At 42.0% G+C, this 20,254-nt stretch overlaps 2 protein-coding genes across 8 annotated transcripts; one reads left to right on the top strand and one right to left on the bottom strand.

Moving 5' to 3' along the window:
• The first annotated feature begins 2,529 nt into the window (after positions 1-2,529).
• LOC121984574 (uncharacterized WD repeat-containing protein C2A9.03-like) lies at positions 2,530-9,702 on the top strand. Of its 6 annotated transcripts, none has more exons than XM_042537568.1 (10): positions 2,530-2,739; positions 3,325-3,478; positions 3,559-3,726; positions 5,130-5,216; positions 8,064-8,198; positions 8,284-8,394; positions 8,477-8,565; positions 8,650-8,755; positions 8,841-8,927; positions 9,025-9,702. In XM_042537568.1, exons 2-10 carry the CDS (start codon positions 3,329-3,331, stop codon positions 9,436-9,438), a joined length of 1,347 nt encoding a protein of 448 aa, XP_042393502.1. In that variant the 5' UTR covers positions 2,530-2,739; positions 3,325-3,328; the 3' UTR covers positions 9,439-9,702. The 6 variants fall into 6 exon arrangements, with proteins under 6 accessions (XP_042393502.1, XP_042393503.1, XP_042393504.1 ...); XM_042537569.1 differs by having other exon boundaries at positions 8,287-8,394; XM_042537570.1 differs by having other exon boundaries at positions 3,568-3,726.
• A 191-nt stretch (positions 9,703-9,893) lies between these two features.
• Positions 9,894-11,929, bottom strand: LOC121984575 (polyubiquitin). 2 transcript variants are annotated; one of them, XM_042537574.1, is made up of 2 exons: positions 11,780-11,929; positions 9,894-11,042 (listed from the first exon to the last, which is right to left on the bottom strand). In XM_042537574.1, the coding sequence occupies exon 2, from the start codon at positions 11,040-11,042 to the stop codon at positions 10,125-10,127; it is 918 nt and encodes a 305-aa protein (XP_042393508.1). In that variant the 5' UTR covers positions 11,780-11,929; the 3' UTR covers positions 9,894-10,124. The 2 variants fall into 2 exon arrangements, with proteins under 2 accessions (XP_042393508.1, XP_042393509.1); XM_042537575.1 differs by having other exon boundaries at positions 9,894-11,085; positions 11,780-11,832.
• Between the last annotated feature and the right edge of the window lie 8,325 nt (positions 11,930-20,254).

Genomic DNA, 20,254 nt, shown 5'->3' on the forward strand with positions numbered 1-20,254 from the left:
TCGTCTTTCACCATGCTGTCTTCCCTCGAGTTTTTAAGTTAATATAAGAGGAAGAATCTAAATGACTAAATCTATAATCTTACCTCGGACCTAATTTTTCAGGATGCCCTGAATATTTTTCTCGTGTTCGCCTCGTCGTTCTCTCTCTCTCTATAATATTTTGATATATTGCGGAACTTGCGTGGTCGGTTTGTTCGTATATGATTCAAGGTACTTGGAATTGATTCATATGCCTCAAATGAAATACATAGTTTTTTTTTTAACTTCGGCGTTAAATTAATTAGATTTTATGTTTAAAATTTAAGAAATTTATATTTTAAAAAAAAATCGAGACGCTTAAATTGAGAGAGAGAGATACTGACGGATAATTAGAGTCGTCATCGTCCTTTTGGAAATAAATAATTAATTAATTAAATTCTTTATTTAAAAATAATAATATTCATGTCGCTTTTTTCTTGGATTGGCAATGCGGCTCCGCCCTTCTCGCCACTTGTAGCCGAGGGGCGGATAAAAGGCACTAGTCAGTGTGGACCCGTTACGCGTGTCTTTTCTCAAAGACAAAGGCGGTGCGCGGTCGGCGACGGCAGCCGGTTGGAAACTGGCAGCTGCAGTTCCCCGTCGATTTGAATCGGGGGCAGCTTCTCCGAACCGGGCTCATCTAATTTGATTAATCGATAAATTATTGAATCACTTATTCCATATTCTAAATAGTAATTAATTTGGGATATTATTTATCATAATAATAATAATAATAATAATAATAATAATAATAATAATAATAATAATAATAATAGATAGATAGATAGAAATATAATAAAAGAACTAAAAAAAACTATATAAAATCTAATTTTATATTATTTTAAATTCTTTATCAATTTTGATCGAAATTAATTGATACATTTAAAGAATTTAGAATGATATATAATTAGATCTTATGTATTCTTTTAATTATATCTATGATTTGAAATATCATTTTAATATGTCATATTGAGAACATTAACTTTTTTAATACAAATCAAATTTTTTAATCGATTACTATGATATAATAAACAATTCGGATAAATCCAAAGGGATATAATAGACATGGGTACATAATTTGATAATTTTAAAATTAACTTACGTGATTTGAATATTTGACAACTTTAACTATATAGTTTAGTAATTTGTTAATGATTAATAGAATGATAATTTAATGAACCATCTAATAAATTTTCTTTAATATCAAAATTGTGTCTCAAGGCTGTCCGTCGCGAAATCGATTTATCCTTGTAATTAATGGGAAACTTCTGTTGGACCTGACTGATAGTCCAATTTAAACATTACCTGACATGATTAATCAATTTTTAATATCCAAATTATAAATATAAAGTTTATATTTATAAAAAATATACACTTATTTTTATATTATACCTCTATTTAATCGACGGTTAATCGTTCCTTCGCCCGTAATTCACTACTGTAGATGTAATGAATTTGTGCCAAATTATTTCAAGGCTAAGAAGATTTTAAAAATCATGGAATCTAGCTTCGAGGGTATAGTCACAGTCAAGAAGATGCAATGAGTACAATAAATTAGTTTGATAAGTTTATAAGGTGCCCAGAGTCATTAACCAATTTTGAACAAAAAATTATTGATATGGTTTACACCAGGGGACTTTTAGGAATAGTTTGATGATGTTGATGAGTAAATATTACTTACCATAGGTCTTCTAATAATTTGTGTCAAATTATCTCACCCGGTTATGAATGTTTCAAAAACTCACATCTCTTGATTTAAGTTATGAAATTTAAGTATGAGAGATGATTATACTCAAGAATATATAAGGAATGCAACGAACTTGATTTGAAATATTTATAAGATACCTAAAGCCTTAGCAATATTGCTGAGTGAATATGACAAACTTAGGCTCTTTATTGAGCTTATGTCAAATTATGGCAATGAAAATTTCAAAAACCCAACTCTCAATTTAGGTTTGAAGGCATGATTATACTAAGAAAAATGAAAAAAATGTAACGAACTTAATTTGAAGTGTTTACGAAGTGTCTAAGGTCATCAATAAGTTTTAACCAAAAACTTACTAATGAACCTTAAATATTCAAAAAATAATAAAATTTGATATGATATGAACTAGAGAAAAATTCTTTAGTAGTGTTGATAAGTGAATATGATATACTTAAGTTTTCTAATAAAAATATGGAATCATCATATTAACGTCCTCCTATAATGCGTATGGAGGGAGGCTTAATAGAAATATATTTTAATATATATATATATATATATATATATATATAATTTAGATATCCAATGTGTGACGATTAAGGAAAAATTAATAATGTAATTCAATAACTTACTGTTCATAAATAAAATCGCTGCTGATTTGCCCGGTTCGTTGCTGATCCGAGTTTTGAAAATTAAACCGCGAAGATGCGGTTACTGGCTAGTGGCGGTAGTCCGGTAGCGGGCGGCAACGGGACCCACGGCGTCGAGTTCCTTCATCTGTCCTCCACCAACCAAGGCGAGCCAGTGCCACGTTGCTGCTATTTATGCTAATTTTCTTTCATCTCGGCAATTCTTCTTTATTTCGTGGATCATTAATAGTTCATCGCCGCTTTAACGCGATTCCTCCTTCCTGTCTCCTTCAAGAAAATTCGGAGTCTGAGAGTCATAGTTTGGGGCACATCCCCTTTTCCGACCTCAAGATTCTTCTTCTCAAGCATTATTTTTCGTCCTTGTTTGAGGTATTTTCTAGTCTTGCTTTGGAATATTTCTTTTGGGTTTTTTTTCCCCTTCCAAGTTCTTGCTGTGGTAGGTCTGAATTTTGAGGTTTTGATGGCTTTTTTATATATAGTACTCCTGTTCTTCTAGAGTTTCACTCTTATCCGCAAATAATTCTTCTTCTACGTACAATTCCCTTTTTTTTAATTTTAAATCGGTGTGTTATCGTGTTGATTTATCTTTTAAGTGGAAACTATCTGATCGTCGAGTATGTACTCAGTCGATTTATTATATTTTTCTTAGCAAAACTTAAGGCCAGTCTTTGTTTATTTTTCTCAAGTTAAAGTCGGACTTCTCTGTTTCGGGGTGATCTCAGTTGGACTCACTGTTCGTTGTTATTTTCTGGATGAACTATTCTACTGAAAACAGTTGCCGGTTGTGACTATAATCATATTGGATACTGACTTAGCAGAAGAATCATAATATCTGTTGATTGGTTTATTGATTTCTTTTGAAAAACTTTAGCAGAATTCCTTTTGAAAAAAAAATAAAATTTGTGGTCATTCCACGTTTCTTTATGATTAACCGTGCTTGATTCTGATTTGTAGAGTAATGGATGAGTACCTTAACAACGACCTGGATTACGTTCTTGAGGATCACTCTGAGACGGGGAATTTTGATTACTTTGATGATGATGAGTTTGATTGGGATGACCAACAGGGAGACGGACATGGTTCTAGGCTTGAGAATGCTAATGACACGGTATTATTACAATTGATGCCTTCATCATCTATATTTTTTTTTGATAGGAGGGTAGATTTTAATTTCTTTCAATGTTTTAGACAAAGCAGAACTCTGATACTTCAGCCTCGGAGTATAGGAATGGAAAAGACATGCAGGGGATACCATGGGAGAGATTAAATCATTCAAGGGATTATTACCGTGAAATGAGGTTGAAGATGTACAAGAACTATGAGAACTTATTAGGACCACATGATGAATTGGAACAGGCGAGTAAAACAATATTAGTTGCCCCAATTTCATGAACTTTTGACACTAGCAAATTTGCATACAAATGCTAAATTTATTCTAATATTGTAAGAGTAATCAGGCCACTTACTAGTGATAGCTATCAAAATCAAGCAAACTAATTATTTCATTTATTTCTGAAATTATATTTTTCTTTGTTTCCTCAAAACGATTGTAAGTAGCTAATATTGAATTTCTGGCATTTTTTATCTCCATGTTCTGAATGTTTTAGTTGAAGTTGAATCTGAGGCATGTTTGGATTAATTAGCATGACTAAAATATAAAACAATTGCCTACATGCAGTTGTGCGTAGCTTTTATATGTCATTTAATGTATTGTTTTGTGACATTTTCTCATTTCAATTTAGCTTTTATGATGAAACATGGTTAGAAATCTTTTCTGTGCTTGCTTCAGTTGAAGTGCAGAATTGAATTGAATGTACAGAATGATAAAGGCTCTTTAACTGTGCTTAAGGTTTAGCTTGGGATCATAAGCTCATACATCATATAAAGAAATGAACATTGGGTTCATGAATTCTTGTAGCCTGTGTGATTTCATGAGTTTGGTAATTTGATACTAGTCATTACGTCTAGGGAAATGTAAGAACAATTTGATCAGTGCAGCTTTGGTTCATGAATTCGGTGTATAGTCTACATACTTAAGTGGACTAGAACTATCTTTAGGAATTTAGTGAGGTTTGCATGTTCTGTTTTAGGATCTCAAGTACAACAACAACCAAGCCTTATCCCATTAGATGAGGTCGGCTATGTTTTAGTATCTAAGTAAAAAATAAAATTTTGGTTATAGTAAAATAACCACTTTGTGAGTTAGAGTTGGACAATCATGGAACATTATAGATGGTCAGTCTATCATCGATGAGAATGCTACTAGAGATGCTAGAAAAGATGAATATAAAAAATACTGTTATTTGGAAGCATTTAGTTGTTGCTTGAATAGATGATAAAATGAGAATAATTAGGTGTAGATGGTGTTCATTTATTCAAAGACAGTCAATGAGTTCTGTAACTAGACAAGTTGAATCATTTAGCGTTGAAAGTGTGAAGGTTATAGGAGACTGAAGACAAATTTACAAACATAATTCGAAATGATTTATAAAAATCTGAATGTTGAATAGTTTGTTTTATTTTTATTTTGATTCTATGACCTAGCTAAAAGGTGTCTTACCTTGGAAAAGAAAGAACATTTTGATTGTCGTGTCTCGTGGCCTGTTCCAACACACCTCTTGCTGAAGAGCAGGTCAAGCATAAAAGAAAGCTCTTTGCTCTGTTTTGTTTTTTACATTATGATCCACTAAAAAACTGCTTTGAATGTGGATGGATGATAGTTTGATGGATTTTATCTAAATGAATTCATATGTTGTTAGGAGTGTAAGCAAGTGGATCATGCAAGCACTTTCTACGACTTTTACTACAATACAAGGCTTGTCAAGTCAACAATTGTGCATTTTCAGGTAGCTATTCGTTCAGTATCGTTATTTGTTCATGGTTTTTTATTATGTTATCAAATTTAAAGCTTAAATCACAGAGAGAATCATAACATAATGAAACAACTACACTTTGTATGCTTCAAGATTGTCTCATTTTTTATCATGTGCCTGAAGCACCTTGCTTATCCTTTTGTTGATTTAAGTTTTGTCTGTTGAACGAGATTAAACTTTGAAATCTTTAATATTTACCAAATTTCATTATTAGAAACATATGGACAAATTACATAATAACTTGACCAAAATATGAAGATGGTGGATTATTGAATTCTACAAATCCTTGGGTTTCTGGTTTTTTAATACAGTCACCTTCTATAATTTGCAATTGTTATTAGTGGCATTTATACATACTGCTTGTTGAGTATTCTAGCTTTGCAGGTTCCAATCCATATTTGTTATATTGTATGGAATTATTACATTTTAGTAGCTCTTTGACTTTAAACAAGCAGATTCGTTGGAGGAGGCACCTTTCTTTCTCTAGGGGAGGTAAGACATTAATACATTCTATTTTTCTTAGGGACTCGATTCAAGATAGGTTCAAAAAGTTCCTAATTTGTAAACTTCTCAACTATTGTAATTGATAGTTAAATAGGATCTTAATCTAAAATTTTGGCAAGTGAGTTTTATTGTTTCTATGGTGTATTAGGTAATGTTTCTATTATTGTGGAATTGGTTTTTTTGGATGTTCATCACCCCCATTTTTTGGACACCAAAAAATCGTTTCACAACTATCCTTAGATAAAGTTGCTTATTGTCTTTTAGTTTCTTGGGTAAGCATGTTCCATTGCATATGTGAAATTGTAAATCATGAGATGCTATGTTCAATAACCTAGTTAGCTTTAAAACCTAGCATCAAAGAATTTATTTAATGCTCCTTTTTTTTCTCCTTTTTGGACACTGATATTCAAAATGACAAATTATTTCACAACCATCAATAGAAAAAGTTGCTTTTTATCTTGTGATTCCAAGGAAGCATGTCCTGCATTTGTTAGATTGTAAATCATGAGGTGCTGTTCAACAACCTAGCTAGCTTGGGAACCTAGCATCGAATAATTAATTTCCAACAGTTTAATGCTCATCTTTTTTATTTATTTCTCAACTGTACTTATGGCATTTATATTCTTTACCTGGCTATTTGCTTCTCCCTTATTGCATTAACATCCTTACATTTTGCATAAGATACTTGTCTTTTTGTGTGTTTTAGGGTTTTTGTATAGAAAAACATTGTGATTAGATTTTCGCACAGTTTCTTGTTCCTTAATATGCTGGTTAGATTATTTCTTAACATTTCTAGTATGATGTTGCAATTAACTCTGTTACTTAGGACTCTGGCTACAATATAACATGTTTTGCCAGGTCATAAAAAGCGAGATGGATGTGGTTTCTGAGCAGTTAATGGATGTTCCATATGGACCATATATAACGAATCTTGTGTTGGCTTCTTGTTGGTGTACTTGGGAGTTCAACGAGCCAAGCAAATATTGTTCTGCAGCTTAATAGTTATGTGTCATTTGATTAATGAGATATCTGACTTAGTTTTATCTTGCATCTTGGCATATAGATTATTTGAAATGTTTTTGTTATCTACAGCCTTTTGATGTCTGTTTTATTTTGTCTCAACGATGTTTAGATTGGACCTCTCATTTACTACCCTACAAATATTGGATGATCTAACACTTCACATGTTGTGTTATGGTGCAAGTGTCCTTGTCAACTTTGAGCAGTCATAGGCTTATGCGTTAATTTATTTTAAGTCGTAGATAGTAGTTTCTTCCTTGTATGTTTATTGCTTACTATAAATAGCATTGCTATCATTGATACAAAATGTGATAATGCTCATGCCAAGCACTCCTCATCGCCGGCCCCACGGTGAGATGAAGGGAGATAAATCAGGTACTGAGTGGCCTCCTAAGTGGGAGTTATTTGCCACAGCTGCGACTCGAACCCTTGTCCATTGATGCAAGTCTACGACTTGGGTACCAACTCAGCTACGCCCCGGGGGTTTATTGCTTGATCAAACATGGAAACACACCGAGTGGTCATTCAATTAATAGCTTATCTGAGAAATTTTGTTTGTTATTATGCAACACTGACAATTTAGCCTTAGTTGCATTATCCTTTAAAATCATTTGTGGGAATGCCTGTATCAAGATTCAATCAGTTGTTACTAGGCATATGACTTACAGGAGGATATTTTATCCAATTAGTTGCCGTAATGTATGTGCAATGTAGTGCAAGAATTGGGAAGTTGACTGCGTTTAGCAACATTGCCTGAGTGTTCCAAATGCCCACAGCCACTCAACGTAAACAACATAATTTTCAAATTTAAGGAAAACTTATGTAGGAGCAATGTATGTATGCACCAGTGAGCCAGCAAAATTTCATGATAGAATTATAGAAACTCACAAATTCTAAATTTATTTACTTTTTTTGTATAAAGAGTGAGTCACGATTTGATTTCTATCTAACAAAAGTTTAATTGGATGCTGAAGGTCCCTCAAGAAGTAACAGGTAGTTGAAATTTTTATAGTGAATGCCATGAGCTTGATCTGGTCTTTTGGTAGGTGAACCATCTTTTTTTTTTGTCAACATGTAGTATAGCAAGATCAGGTAAAACGTGTGACATTTTGTATATGCTTAACGTATAACAGTAATACTAATTAATGTAATGGCTATTTATTTTAGGGAAAATAAGATAAAGAAGAAAACAAATTACTAATTTTCTTTTTGGAGCCATTTTTGTTTGCTTGTCCCAGATTTTTGTTTATGATCTTGTAGAAATAGCTTCTCCTGAAAGACACGTTGTTGATGCAGCTGAGGAATCTAATATCGGCGACCTCAAAACATGATGTGTACTTGGTTCACGACTATTCAATTATGCATTGGTCGTCACTGCAAAGAAGTGGGAAAGAGGTGCTCAATGTAGCAGGGAAAGTTGTTCCCACCAAGGTTAGTGGCTTCAACAACAAAAGATATATTTCTACCTAACCGTCACCAGGCTTCTTTATTGTCTTTTTTACATGGTTATCCCTAGAAGCATTGTGGATCTTCTACTCAACTTCTTTCCAGAGTACAGATAAGTGCAATGTGTGGAAATGGCAAGTTATTAGTTGCCGGTGGATTTCAAGGCGAGCTCATCTGCAAGGTACTATGTTGAACATTTTGTGCAAATTCCCTCTACTTGTATCAGTTCAATTTCCTGCTATACATATCCTTGATATTTCCAGGCCTTAGATCAACCTGGTGTGGCTTTCTCCACTAAATTAAACGACTATGGTGACATTACTAATGCAGTTGATGTCATTCAGTCTTCGAGGTGAGAGCTTTGGTAATCCAGTACCATCAATACTAACCTGTGTCCTTTCTCACCTCTCAAATCCTTTGTGTGTTTGGTCTCCAGTGGATCTTCTCAAGTGGTGACTGCTTGTAATGATAGCAATGTGAGGGTGTTTGATGCTGAGACATATGTCCAAGTTGGACGACTATCGTACTCTTGGTCTGTTAATGTGAGTATAGTTATAGTCATCTTGACATGTCCATGATCCCGTAATTCATAACAATCTGAATTTTGATTCACTTGTTTTTTTTCAGAGTACCTCAACTAGCCCAGATGGAAGGCTCCTCGCCATTGTAGGAGATAACAAGGATGGTCTGCTAGTGGATCCACAATCCGGAAAAGTAAATCTCTCTCATCTTCTTCTAATTCAGTCTGTTGTGTTCTTGAGAATCAATCTGTTATTTTGGGCAATTGTTTTGTCAAACTACCATGTTTCAGGTGGTTAGCAACCTCAAAGGCCATTTTGACTATTCCTTTGCCTCTGCCTGGCATCCGGATGGCTCCCTCATAGCCACGGGGAGCCAAGACAAAACATGCCGCTTGTGGGACATGAGGAATACTTCTCATTCCTTGGCCGTGCTCAAAGGGAGGATAGGAGCGATAAGAGGCATAAAGTTCACTTCTGACGGCAGGTTCATGGCGATGGCTGAGGCAGCTGACTTCATTCATGTATACGATGTGAAAGCGAACTTCAGCAGTGCTCAGGAGATCGATATGTTTGGGGAGATTGCTGGGATATCGTTCAGTCCTGATGCTGATGCACTGTTTGTAGGTGTAGCTGACCGCACCTACGGAAGCCTACTAGAGTTCAGGAGGAGGAAGCATAGCTCTTACCTCGATTGCTTCCTATGACGATGAGGGAAAGAGTAGTTAAGCCTTTCAGTGTATAGAGTTCAAAGTTTTGTTGAGAAAATGGGCACAGCTAAATTCCTCTCCAATATAGTATAGTGACCTTATATTATACAATCAAACTCTTCGATCGCGTGCTCAATTTTTCTGCTATATATTTTTCTTTGATGTGTTTTCGGATTCACAAGTGTGGTATTATTTTAGAGTGAAGTGTAATGGATGGATTTTTATAGTGTCTATAATTTGCTAGGATGTTTGCACGAGTTACTCGGTCTGTGTAATTTTTTTGTTTGCAAAGTTGTCTTCTTTCCTGGTTCACCCATCGAGCACGGCTTACCCATTGTTCATATGATCGTTGATTTTATGCCCGATCGATTTGGAGTACTATGGAATAGTTTGAATAATTTCAATGCTCTTCCAAGGAAAGGCAATACGTATAAAAGGAACCGATGAACAACTAAAGAAGTAACGTTGCAACATTGCATCATTCTAAATGGTTTTGTTGTTTGCATTACACAAGAGAATTTTAAACTGCATAGAGACTTAAACCAAAGACAAGATTACCAGACATGGGTTCGAACAGCGACGACACATTCACAAGAGCATTTAATCCAATTCAGACTTCCAGCAAACTACTAGAACAGGAATCCAGAAAAGCAATCGACGCACGCAAGCCAACAGAGGGGGTTTCACTGGCCACCACGGAGACGGAGGACCAGGTGGAGAGTGGACTCCTTTTGAATGTTGTAGTCGGCCAAGGTGCGGCCGTCCTCCAGCTGCTTGCCGGCGAAGATGAGCCTCTGCTGATCCGGTGGAATCCCCTCCTTGTCCTGGATTTTAGCCTTGACATTGTCGATCGTGTCTGAGCTCTCCACTTCCAGGGTGATCGTCTTGCCCGTGAGAGTCTTGACGAAGATTTGCATTCCGCCACGGAGACGAAGGACGAGGTGGAGGGTGGATTCCTTTTGAATATTGTAATCGGCCAGGGTGCGGCCGTCCTCAAGTTGCTTACCTGCAAAAATCAACCTTTGCTGGTCCGGTGGGATGCCCTCCTTGTCCTGGATCTTGGCCTTGACGTTGTCAATGGTGTCAGAGCTCTCCACCTCGAGGGTGATCGTCTTGCCAGTCAAGGTTTTGACGAAGATCTGCATGCCACCGCGGAGACGAAGCACAAGGTGGAGGGTAGATTCCTTCTGGATGTTATAATCGGCCAAGGTGCGGCCGTCCTCGAGCTGCTTGCCTGCAAAGATCAACCTTTGCTGGTCCGGCGGGATGCCCTCCTTGTCCTGGATCTTGGCCTTGACGTTGTCGATGGTATCCGAGGATTCAACCTCGAGGGTGATTGTCTTGCCAGTTAACGTCTTGACAAAGATCTGCATGCCACCCCGAAGGCGGAGCACGAGGTGGAGGGTAGACTCTTTCTGAATGTTGTAGTCCGCGAGGGTGCGACCGTCCTCGAGTTGCTTACCGGCAAAGATCAGCCTTTGCTGGTCGGGAGGGATCCCCTCCTTGTCTTGGATCTTGGCCTTAACGTTATCGATAGTGTCTGAGGACTCCACCTCGAGGGTGATAGTCTTGCCAGTAAGGGTTTTAACAAAGATCTGCATCTGATTGAGGCAACAAAGAACAATCAGCACGCATCCAAGAGATCTAGAGACGAAATGAATATTCTTAGATCAAAGAACAACATAAAATGATTCATCAAAAAGACATTTCGAATTATCAAAATCCTCAAACTCCAAACGAAAAGCAAAATCAGATCATTAGCCTACAATCAATAAGGATCTGCATCTGATTGAGGCAACGAAGAACAATCAGCACGCATCCAAGAGATCTAGAGACGCCATAAACATTCATAGATCAAAGAACAACATAAAATGATTCATCAACAACAAAATTTCGAATTATCAAACTCCAAACGAACAGCAAAATCAGATCGTTAGCCTACATCAATAAATATCTGCATCTTATTGAGGCAACAAAGAACAATCAGCACGGATCCAAGAGATCTAGAGACGCCATGAACATTCTTAGATCAAAGAACAACATAAAATGATTCATCAACAACAAAATTTCGAATCATCAAACTCTTAAAACTCCAAACGAACAGCAAAATCAGATCATTAGCCTACATCAATCAAGCTCCTTCCCCAGGCAAGATTCGCGATCATGGATTCAAAATAAACTGACAAAACCGAGAATTAAGCTTGCAACAAAAAAACCCTAAAGAAATAACTTTATATTAAAAGGAAAAAAACAAAGAAATAAAAAATCAAGTCCCCCACGATAGCAAAGCCGAGAAAAATCGAAAAAAAAAAATCAAAAAAAGAGAGGAAAAGCACACCTTGATCGAAGAGGAAGCGAGCCTGGAGAAGCTTTTGGACGAGCAGAACGCGACCGTAAATTGGGGATGGATGCAATTTAACGCAACCGAGCCGATACAAACACTTCCAGGTGAGGTTACCACCAGCCAATTCAACGATTCAATCGTTGCCCCACAAAAGAACGGATAAGACACTAGACGCGTTCAATACTTTTACCGCTGCGCTGTCCTTGTCGGTAGGCCACAAAACTACAACTCACTCTGGAACTTCTTCACCTCTAAAACACTCTTGGGGCCCCGCTTCATGGCAAACCAACAAACGGGTAGAATAACAATGCATCGAATTCGGGACGCGTCGTCTAGTGCACTGTTAGAAGTCACAATCATTTTTATTTAAAAGAATAAAATAAATATGAAAAAAAACGGTGTGAACAAGATCCAACCCCAGCCCGGACCCGACCGGGACCCGGCCCGGGCCCGTAACCGGGTCAACGGGCACCTATTGACCCGGTTCGTCGGGTCGAACCGAAACCGATCCGGTAAATTTTGATTCCGTTGGTGTAAAATCAGCGGACCGTCGGTTAATCGTCGATTCGATCCGTCGGTTCAACATTTGAATTTTTTTTTTTTTTTACCAGCTTGAATCGTCGGTTAATCGGCGGTTCATAGCCGTTGGGAAGGGAGCGTTTAGGTTTTTTTTTCCACGATTAAGATCATTTGACCGTTTTTTTATCAATAGCTATGATTTAGTATCTGTTACTATCAAAACTCTATAAATAGAGAGCTTATTTCGTCATTTTCACATACATCTTCTCTACTCTTAATCTCAATTTCGTATTCTCTACACGCTTTCGTTTCCAATTTTCAATTACAATGGAAGGAGGTCGTAGAGGTGCGTCATCTCGAGCTCGGAAGGGAAAGGAAATAATGAATCCGCGGGAGGAGGACCCCAACATTCAATCCACCAATGATGAGATCGAGCATCTTCCAAATCCGACACATGAAACACAAGGAAGTACCGATGTAATTACTTCTAAGGTTCGGAAACTTCCTCCTCCAAAGTCTTCTATTTTCACTAAACATTTTGAGAATGTCACTCTTTCGTTAGGAGAAATGCGTGCAAAATGAAAACACTGCAATGCTTCCTACAAATTCCAAGCCGCCGCCGGCTATGGGTCGTTGAAACGATATGTAGAAATGAAGCACCCGACGGAATTTGAACTCGATCGTTCTCAAACACAATTATCAAGATTTTCTTCAACTAGCAGTAGTACCGATTCCGGTTTATTTTTATATTCGGACAATAAATTAAGAGAATCGTTAGCTAAATTTGTCTCCGTAGAACATCTTTCTTTTAGTTTTGGATCTAAATGCACATTTGAAGATGTTGTAAAGAATCTCTTAATCCATGTGCTAAACGTGTTCCAAGAACTACACTTACTCGTATAATTAAAAAATTAGTAAAACAAGAAAAAAAGAATTTAATTGATGAATTTAGTAAATTAGATAATAAAGTTTCTTTATGTTGCGATGTTTGGAGTGATCATTGGCAAACACATTCGTATATGGGTGTGATTTGTGATTGAATCGATAATTCTTGTGATCCTGTCCGAATGCTGAATCAACGGACGCTGGGCACGTGGCGCTCCCCGGCTGCTGACGTGGATCTTCGACTGGTTGCACAAACCTCCGGCGAACCTGCACAGAAGTCGGGCCGGGAAGGGGTTCCCGGCGGTGACCCTTCGACGCTCAAGTCAGGCAAGCAAGCAGCAGAAAAAAGTGGCTCCAAAGGTGTTGAACGCGTACCTCCGGCAAAGTATAAGGTTCTTTATATAGAGCGGTGCAAGAGCTCACGCACGTCCACCGAGGCGCATACGTGTCCGCAGCCCATACTTCGGTATGTGTCTGTCAGAAAGCTTACCTGACGCCATACGGTAACAGAACACCTCATTGTCAGACTTGGAGTATGGCCTAGCCATAGGACTTGACAGCTGTCATAAGATGTTCTTGTCCTTCTCTACCCACCACAGGCCGGGGCGTCCGTCCGGCCGGCTGGACAGGGAGTCCGTCCGTCCGACCCTCATCTTACGCGCCGGCCGGACGACACTCACATCACGTCCGGCCTGCCACATCACGTCCGGCCTGCCGTTTGCATCGATATGCTGGGTAGATCCTCGGTAAGGTGCTGTGGGGACTGCTAGCAGTATGTCACCTTGTCTTCGGCCTTCCGCTCGGCTCTTCGCTACTGTTCAATTGAGCGCCAGAACCCCGACTTCTGTCAGGGCGCCTTTTGTCATCGGTTATTCACCGGTCGGCCGACCGGGAGGTCGGCCATCCTGGCCCTTTGACTCCACGTGGCATTGACCCCCAGAATGGGGTCCCTGTTCTAACCGCCGGATCACTTCCCCTCTCAAGTCTTCGAAGAAGTTCTTCAAATATCCCCTCCTCTTAAATATCCCTAATAAAGTAGTTTCATATTCAGCGTAGGTTGCTCTTTCTTTGTATTCCCTTGAAATCCCTATCAAATCCTTTCCCTTACTGCCAATCACGTACGCTGGCACGGTAAGGTGCGCTCATTAAATGCGACCTGTGTCCTGCTGACACGTGGCGATCCTGCTCTTGTCAGCGTATGGCGGTGGCGTCACCTCCGATGGGACATCCGCTGTTTGAAATGAACGGCCGGATGATGGCCTCGTTCTTCACGACCTGAATCAGATGGTGGAAATTGATTGCGGCCGTCATTATAAAGCTTCTGGCTTCTCCTCTTCGCCGCACTTTGGCTTCATCGATCCTCGACGCCCCACTGCTCCTTTCTTCTCCGGCGACCTCGCTTCTCCGACGACCTCAAAGGCCCTTTCGATCTTCCCTTTTGCTCGTAAGCCTTCCTTTTCCTCGCTCCTTCCTTCTTTTTTCTATTTGCTGTCCCCTTCAAATCCACCATCTTGTTCGAACTTTTCTTTTTGCCCTGCATCTCTTACTACTTTTCGCCCATGACTAGTACTTCACAGTCGACCGGCGGCGCTCCTGGTCTCTGGTACACGACCATGGAGAGCCGGTTCGACGAGGAGGACGCACTGCGCCTCGCTCGAACTTATGACCTCCCTTCCGACCACCATATAGTATTAGCCACCCCCGCCGACCGGCCACATGAACCGCCGCCCGACACCATTCTTTTCTTTCGAGACCAATTTTTGGCCGGGCTACGCTTTCCACCCCATAAATTTTTCTTGCAAGTTTGCAATTATTTTCGCATCCCGCTCGACCAACTGGTCCCGAACTCCATTAGGCTGCTGAGCGGGGTGGTAGTTCTCTTTAAATTGAACAACATCCCATTAGACCCCAAAGTGTTCCATTACTTCTACTACCCCAAGCAAGCCGAGTGGGGAACTTTTGTTTTCCAATCTAGAATAGGTTTCGTCCTTTTTGATAACATGCCGAGCTCCAACAAACATTGGAAGGAGCACTTTTCTACGTGCGTTTCCCCGAGCCACCTGCCTTTCGTATCAAGTGGCAAACGGTGATGCCCGCGCAACCGGAGCTCGGCAAGTTTAGAGGCGATGCGGCCTATCTTCATGCAGCCGATCGGCTGGTCGGTCAGCGTTATCACATCGACAAGCTGCTCCTTCCGGGAGTAATGTATCTATTTGGTTTGTCTTCCGTCCCAGCCGATCTGCCTTGCAGCATGAGTAAGTTCTCTTATCTTCCCGTTTCTTTTGTTCTAACTGATTTATTCTTTGCTTCTGCAGTTGAAGTCATGTGGCGCGCCAAGACTACCGATCGGCTAAAATTGAGAGCCGCTGAGATCGAGGCGGCCAAGAATAAGGAGGTCACCGAGCGGGGCTTGGCTTCAGCTGATCCGGCCGGCGAAGAAGGTGAGGGGACTCAGGATGCCCCCGAAGCCTTAGACGCTCCTGCTTCTCATGACGAGGTCGCGGGCGACATAGAACCCTCTACTCAAGTCGAGGTAGAGGGTCGTTCGGCCGACGACGTTCCCCTGGCAACTCGGAAGCGCAGACGGCCAGAATCAGCATCTATACCAACTCCATATGATGAGCCACAGTCCGAGCGGGGCGATGAGGCTCCAATATTATCCGGGACAGTTTCTATAGAGAGTACCCCGACGCCGCGCGGCTCTCCAAGGGCTACCTCTGAGGTGCCGCCCTCCAGTCCTCCCCGAACTCTGCGGCGCCTTAAGCGGTTGGGCGACCGTCCTTCTTCCTCCACCGGTGAGCCGTCCGGTAAGGCCGCTGCTTCTCAGGGTGATCCGAGCGGCCCCAAATTGATAAAAACCGTCCTGCGCCTCCCTTCGGAAGAATACATGGCGGCCGCTGATCGGCCGGTGGTCCCCGAGCAGCAAATCACACTCACGGGTCCCCTTGCCAAAGCTTGGGAGGATGCTCGTCTCCGAATCGCCATGATGACTCCTAGTCAGCTCGGTGACAGCAATCAACAACAGGCGACCGGGATATGTTGTTTTGCTTTGTTGGTTATTTTGGATCGAACTTCTAACTTGCTCATATCCGTTCGCAGAACTGGGTGGAGCAGATTGCCATCAGCAATCGCCTAGCCGAACTGGAGGACGAGTTGAAGAAGCTCAAGGCCACGGGGGACAGCAGACAATCGACGACCGCTCTAGAGAAGGCCAAAAGGCTGCTGGAAACCGAACGGGGTAAATCCTCCGGCTTGGCGAGCGAAGTGGCCCGCCTCGAAGCCTTGGTCAAGCAGCGGGACAAGAAAGTAAAGACCGCGACCACCCGGAAGCTTAAAGCCATCGAGGATATGGACCTGATGAAGGTGGAGAACCGGGGACTAGAGCAGCGCATCAAGGAACTGGATGCCCTTCTGGCCACTGAGAAGGAGAGCCGCTCGGCCGATCTGCTCAAATTTGAAGGAGACTTGAAGGATCTTCATGCCGCCAACGATGCTTCCCGAGCCGCGCTCAAAGAGTATCAGGATGGGGAGTCGGCCCGCTCTGACGAAGTGAGGAAGGCATTTGTCCGCTCGGACGACTTCGGAGAGAAATTCACTGACAAGATTTCCCTCACTTTCGAAGAGGCGATCAATGCGGCGATGGATTACTTGAAGGCTAAAGGCCACCTTCCCGCCGAGCTGACAATCCCTCCAGAGGATCTGGCTACCGTGATGGGCGTCATTCCTGATGCTCTTTTTGATTTTGACACGTGAGGAGTGTTTTCTATCAACTTTTTTGTATCCTTGCCGTTCGGCACAACTTATTTTTGCTGTAATTTCCTTTGTTTGCCCAGCGTTTGGCGTAAATAGATCATCTTTCTGTTCTTGCAACTTTTGTTTTGGCAAGAAAATTTTCTTTCGTCATGTTTAAAGTGTTCTTTAAAACTCCTCCGCTCGGCTTCATACTCTAACATGAGCTTAAGTCGATTGTTTTCAAAAAACGCCTTTCGCCATGCGACTGCATAGCCGCTCGGCGCGCGAACGTCATTCGTTCACGCGCTCCCATCTTTAATTCTTATTAACCATCTTTTGCTTTGCACCTTACCTCAAAGGGGTTTTTCACCTATTTTTGCTAAGCGAGCCGCTCGGCCGTATGTTGGCCTTAAAGAACAGGCTCTGTCGTCGATCGACTCTTACCGCCGGAATGTATCACATGGATGGCTATCCGCTCGGAGGGTTTATAGACGCCGACTCGTCTCTCGATATTTAACGTCGGAGCTCGACGGTCTTCCGCTCGGAGGGTTTATAGACGCCGGCTCGTCTCTCGATATTTAACCGCTCGGAGGGTTTATAGACGCCGGCTCGTCTCTCGATATTTAACGTCGGAGCTCGACGGTCTTCCGCTCGGAGGGTTTATAGACGCCGGCTCGTCTCCCGATATTTAACGTCGGAGCTCGACGGTCTTCCGCTCAGAGGGTTTATAGACGTCTGCTCGTCTCTCGATATTTAACGTCGGAGCTCGACGGTCTTCCGCTCGGAGGGTTTATAGACGCCGGCTCGTCTCTCGATATTTAACGTCGGAGCTCGACGATCTTCCGCTCGGAGGGTTTATAGACGCCGGCTCGTCTCTCGATATTTAACGTTGGAGCTCGACAGTCTTCTAAGCCTAAATTGGACGATGTCTACCTGGCCGAACGGCGCAGGGGTTTCGGCATCGAGCCTTTGGCTTGTATAATATATCTCCGGTCCAAGCGGTCCGGGGCCTTCGTTTTTGAGCGCTTGGCTCGGATAATTTACCTCCGGCCGAACGGCGCGGGGCCTTCGTTTTTGAGCGCTTGTCTCGGCTAATTTACCTCCGGCCGAACGGCGCGGGGCCTTCTTTTTTGAGCGCTTGGCTCGGATAATTTACCTCCGGTCGAACGACGCGGAGCTTTCGTTTTTGCTGACGATGCCTTATACTTGCTTTAGTCTTGCCATTTTTCATTTCTGTATTTCAAGTATACAGCTGAAAAAGTATACAGGATGATTTAAATTGGCGCACCTTTCACCCCGCCCGGTAAGGCTGGAGATGATTCGCACTCCAAGGTCGGTCCAGCTGCCGCCTGTCCTCATCCTCCAAATAGTAAGCGCCCGAGCGGATCTTTTCAATGATTTTGAAGGGGCCTGCCCAAGGAGCTTCTAGCTTGCCGACGTCGCCGACCGGCTTTACTTTCTTCCAGACAAGATCGCCAACCTGGAATGATCTGGGGATTACGCGCCGGTTGTAATTCTGCTTCATTCTTTGACGATACGCCATCAGTCGGACGGATGCCTTGGCTCTTTCTTCCTCGACCAAATCCAGCTCCATGTTCCTCCGCTCGGCGTTGTCCTCATCATAATTTTGGATCCGAGCGGACTCAACTCCAACTTCGACAGGAATAACCGCTTCGCCGCCATACACCAAATGGAAAGGCGTGACACCAGTTCCTTCCTTCGGGGTCGTTCGGATGGCCCATAAGACGCCTGACACCTCATCCACCCAGCTTCCTCCCATATGATCGAGCCGAGCGCGCAAAATACGAAGAATTTCCCGATTGGCTACTTCGACTTGACCATTGCTTTGGGGATATGTCACGGACGTGAAGTGTTGCTCGATGCCATAGCTTTTGCACCAATCTTCGAGCAACTTTCCTGTAAATTGCCGCCCATTATTGGAGATAAGTCGACGGGGGATGCCGAACCGACAGATGATGTTCTGCCAAATAAATTTCTAGACCATCTGCTCGGTGATCTTGGCTAGCGGCTCAGCCTCCACCCACTTGGAAAAATAATCAACCGCCACCAATAAAAATTTCCGCTGTCCGGTTGTCATAGGAAACAGACCCACAATATCCATTCCCCATTGGTCGAACGGGCAAGAGACAGTAGCGGCCTTCATTTCTTCCATCGGTCGGTGAGAGAAATTATGATACCTTTGACAAGAAAGGCACGTCGCGACGGTCCGAGCGGCGTCTACTTGTAAAGTTGGCCAGAAGTATCCGGCCAACAGTATCTTTTTAGCTAGTGATCGCCCGCCCGGATGACCCCCGCACGATCCTTGGTGCACTTCTTGAAGGATGTATGCCGCATCTTCTGAACTCACGCATTTCAGAAGCGGACGGGAGAAAGCCTTCTTGTATAGCTGATCTCCAATGAGCGTGAACCGACCGGCTCTCCTCCTTAGTAGCTGGGCCTCATCCCGATCGGACGGCGTAGAACCCGAGCGGAGAAACTCCATGATGGGTGTCCTCCAGTCGCTCGGAAACGTGAGACCCTCCATACGGTCGATGTGCGCCACCAACAATACTTGTTCAATCGGCTGCAGAATGGCGACCGACGTTATTGAGCTCGCGAGTTTGGCTAACTCATCGGCCGCTTGATTTTCCGTTCTGGGTATCTTCCGAACAATGACTTCTCTAAAATTGGCTTTGAGCTTCTCAAAGGCTGCAGCGTAGAGTTTGAGCCGAACGCTGTTGATTTCAAAGGTGCCAGAGAGCTGCTGAGCGGCCAACTGCGAATCTGAATGAAGCGTTACCCGACCGGCTCCCACATGCCGTGCTGCCTGCAAGCCGGCTATGAGGGCCTCATACTCTGCTTCATTGTTTGTAGCTTTATAATCCAGCCGGACTGATAAGTGCATCTTTTCTTCTTGAGGGGAGAGTGGATGACCCGTCCACAAATAATTTCCACATAGCTTCGGGCTCTGAATTCTGCACCTCAGTCACGAAATCTGCCAAGGACTGCGCTTTGATTGCCGAGCGGGGCTGGTATTGGATGTCAAATTCACTCAACTCCGTCGTCCATTTGATGAGTCGCCCGGACGCTTCTGGATTCAGTAATACTCGCCCGAGCGGGCTATTGGTTTTGACAATGATGGTATTGTTAGAGTGTATACTAAAAGCCTAGCTTTCGGTATAAACATTTATCTAGAAATAAGAATCATATTGGTCAAATGTCTACATTTATGATAAATGAAGTTGTTCAATTAATTTATATTGTAGATAACATGGTGTGTGGTGTCACACACAGAGGATCATGTTATCAGTACCTTATAAATTATAAACAGTA

The sequence above is a fragment of the Zingiber officinale genome, chromosome 5B (genome assembly GCF_018446385.1).
Source record: "Zingiber officinale cultivar Zhangliang chromosome 5B, Zo_v1.1, whole genome shotgun sequence".
Classification (NCBI taxonomy): domain Eukaryota; kingdom Viridiplantae; phylum Streptophyta; class Magnoliopsida; order Zingiberales; family Zingiberaceae; genus Zingiber; species Zingiber officinale.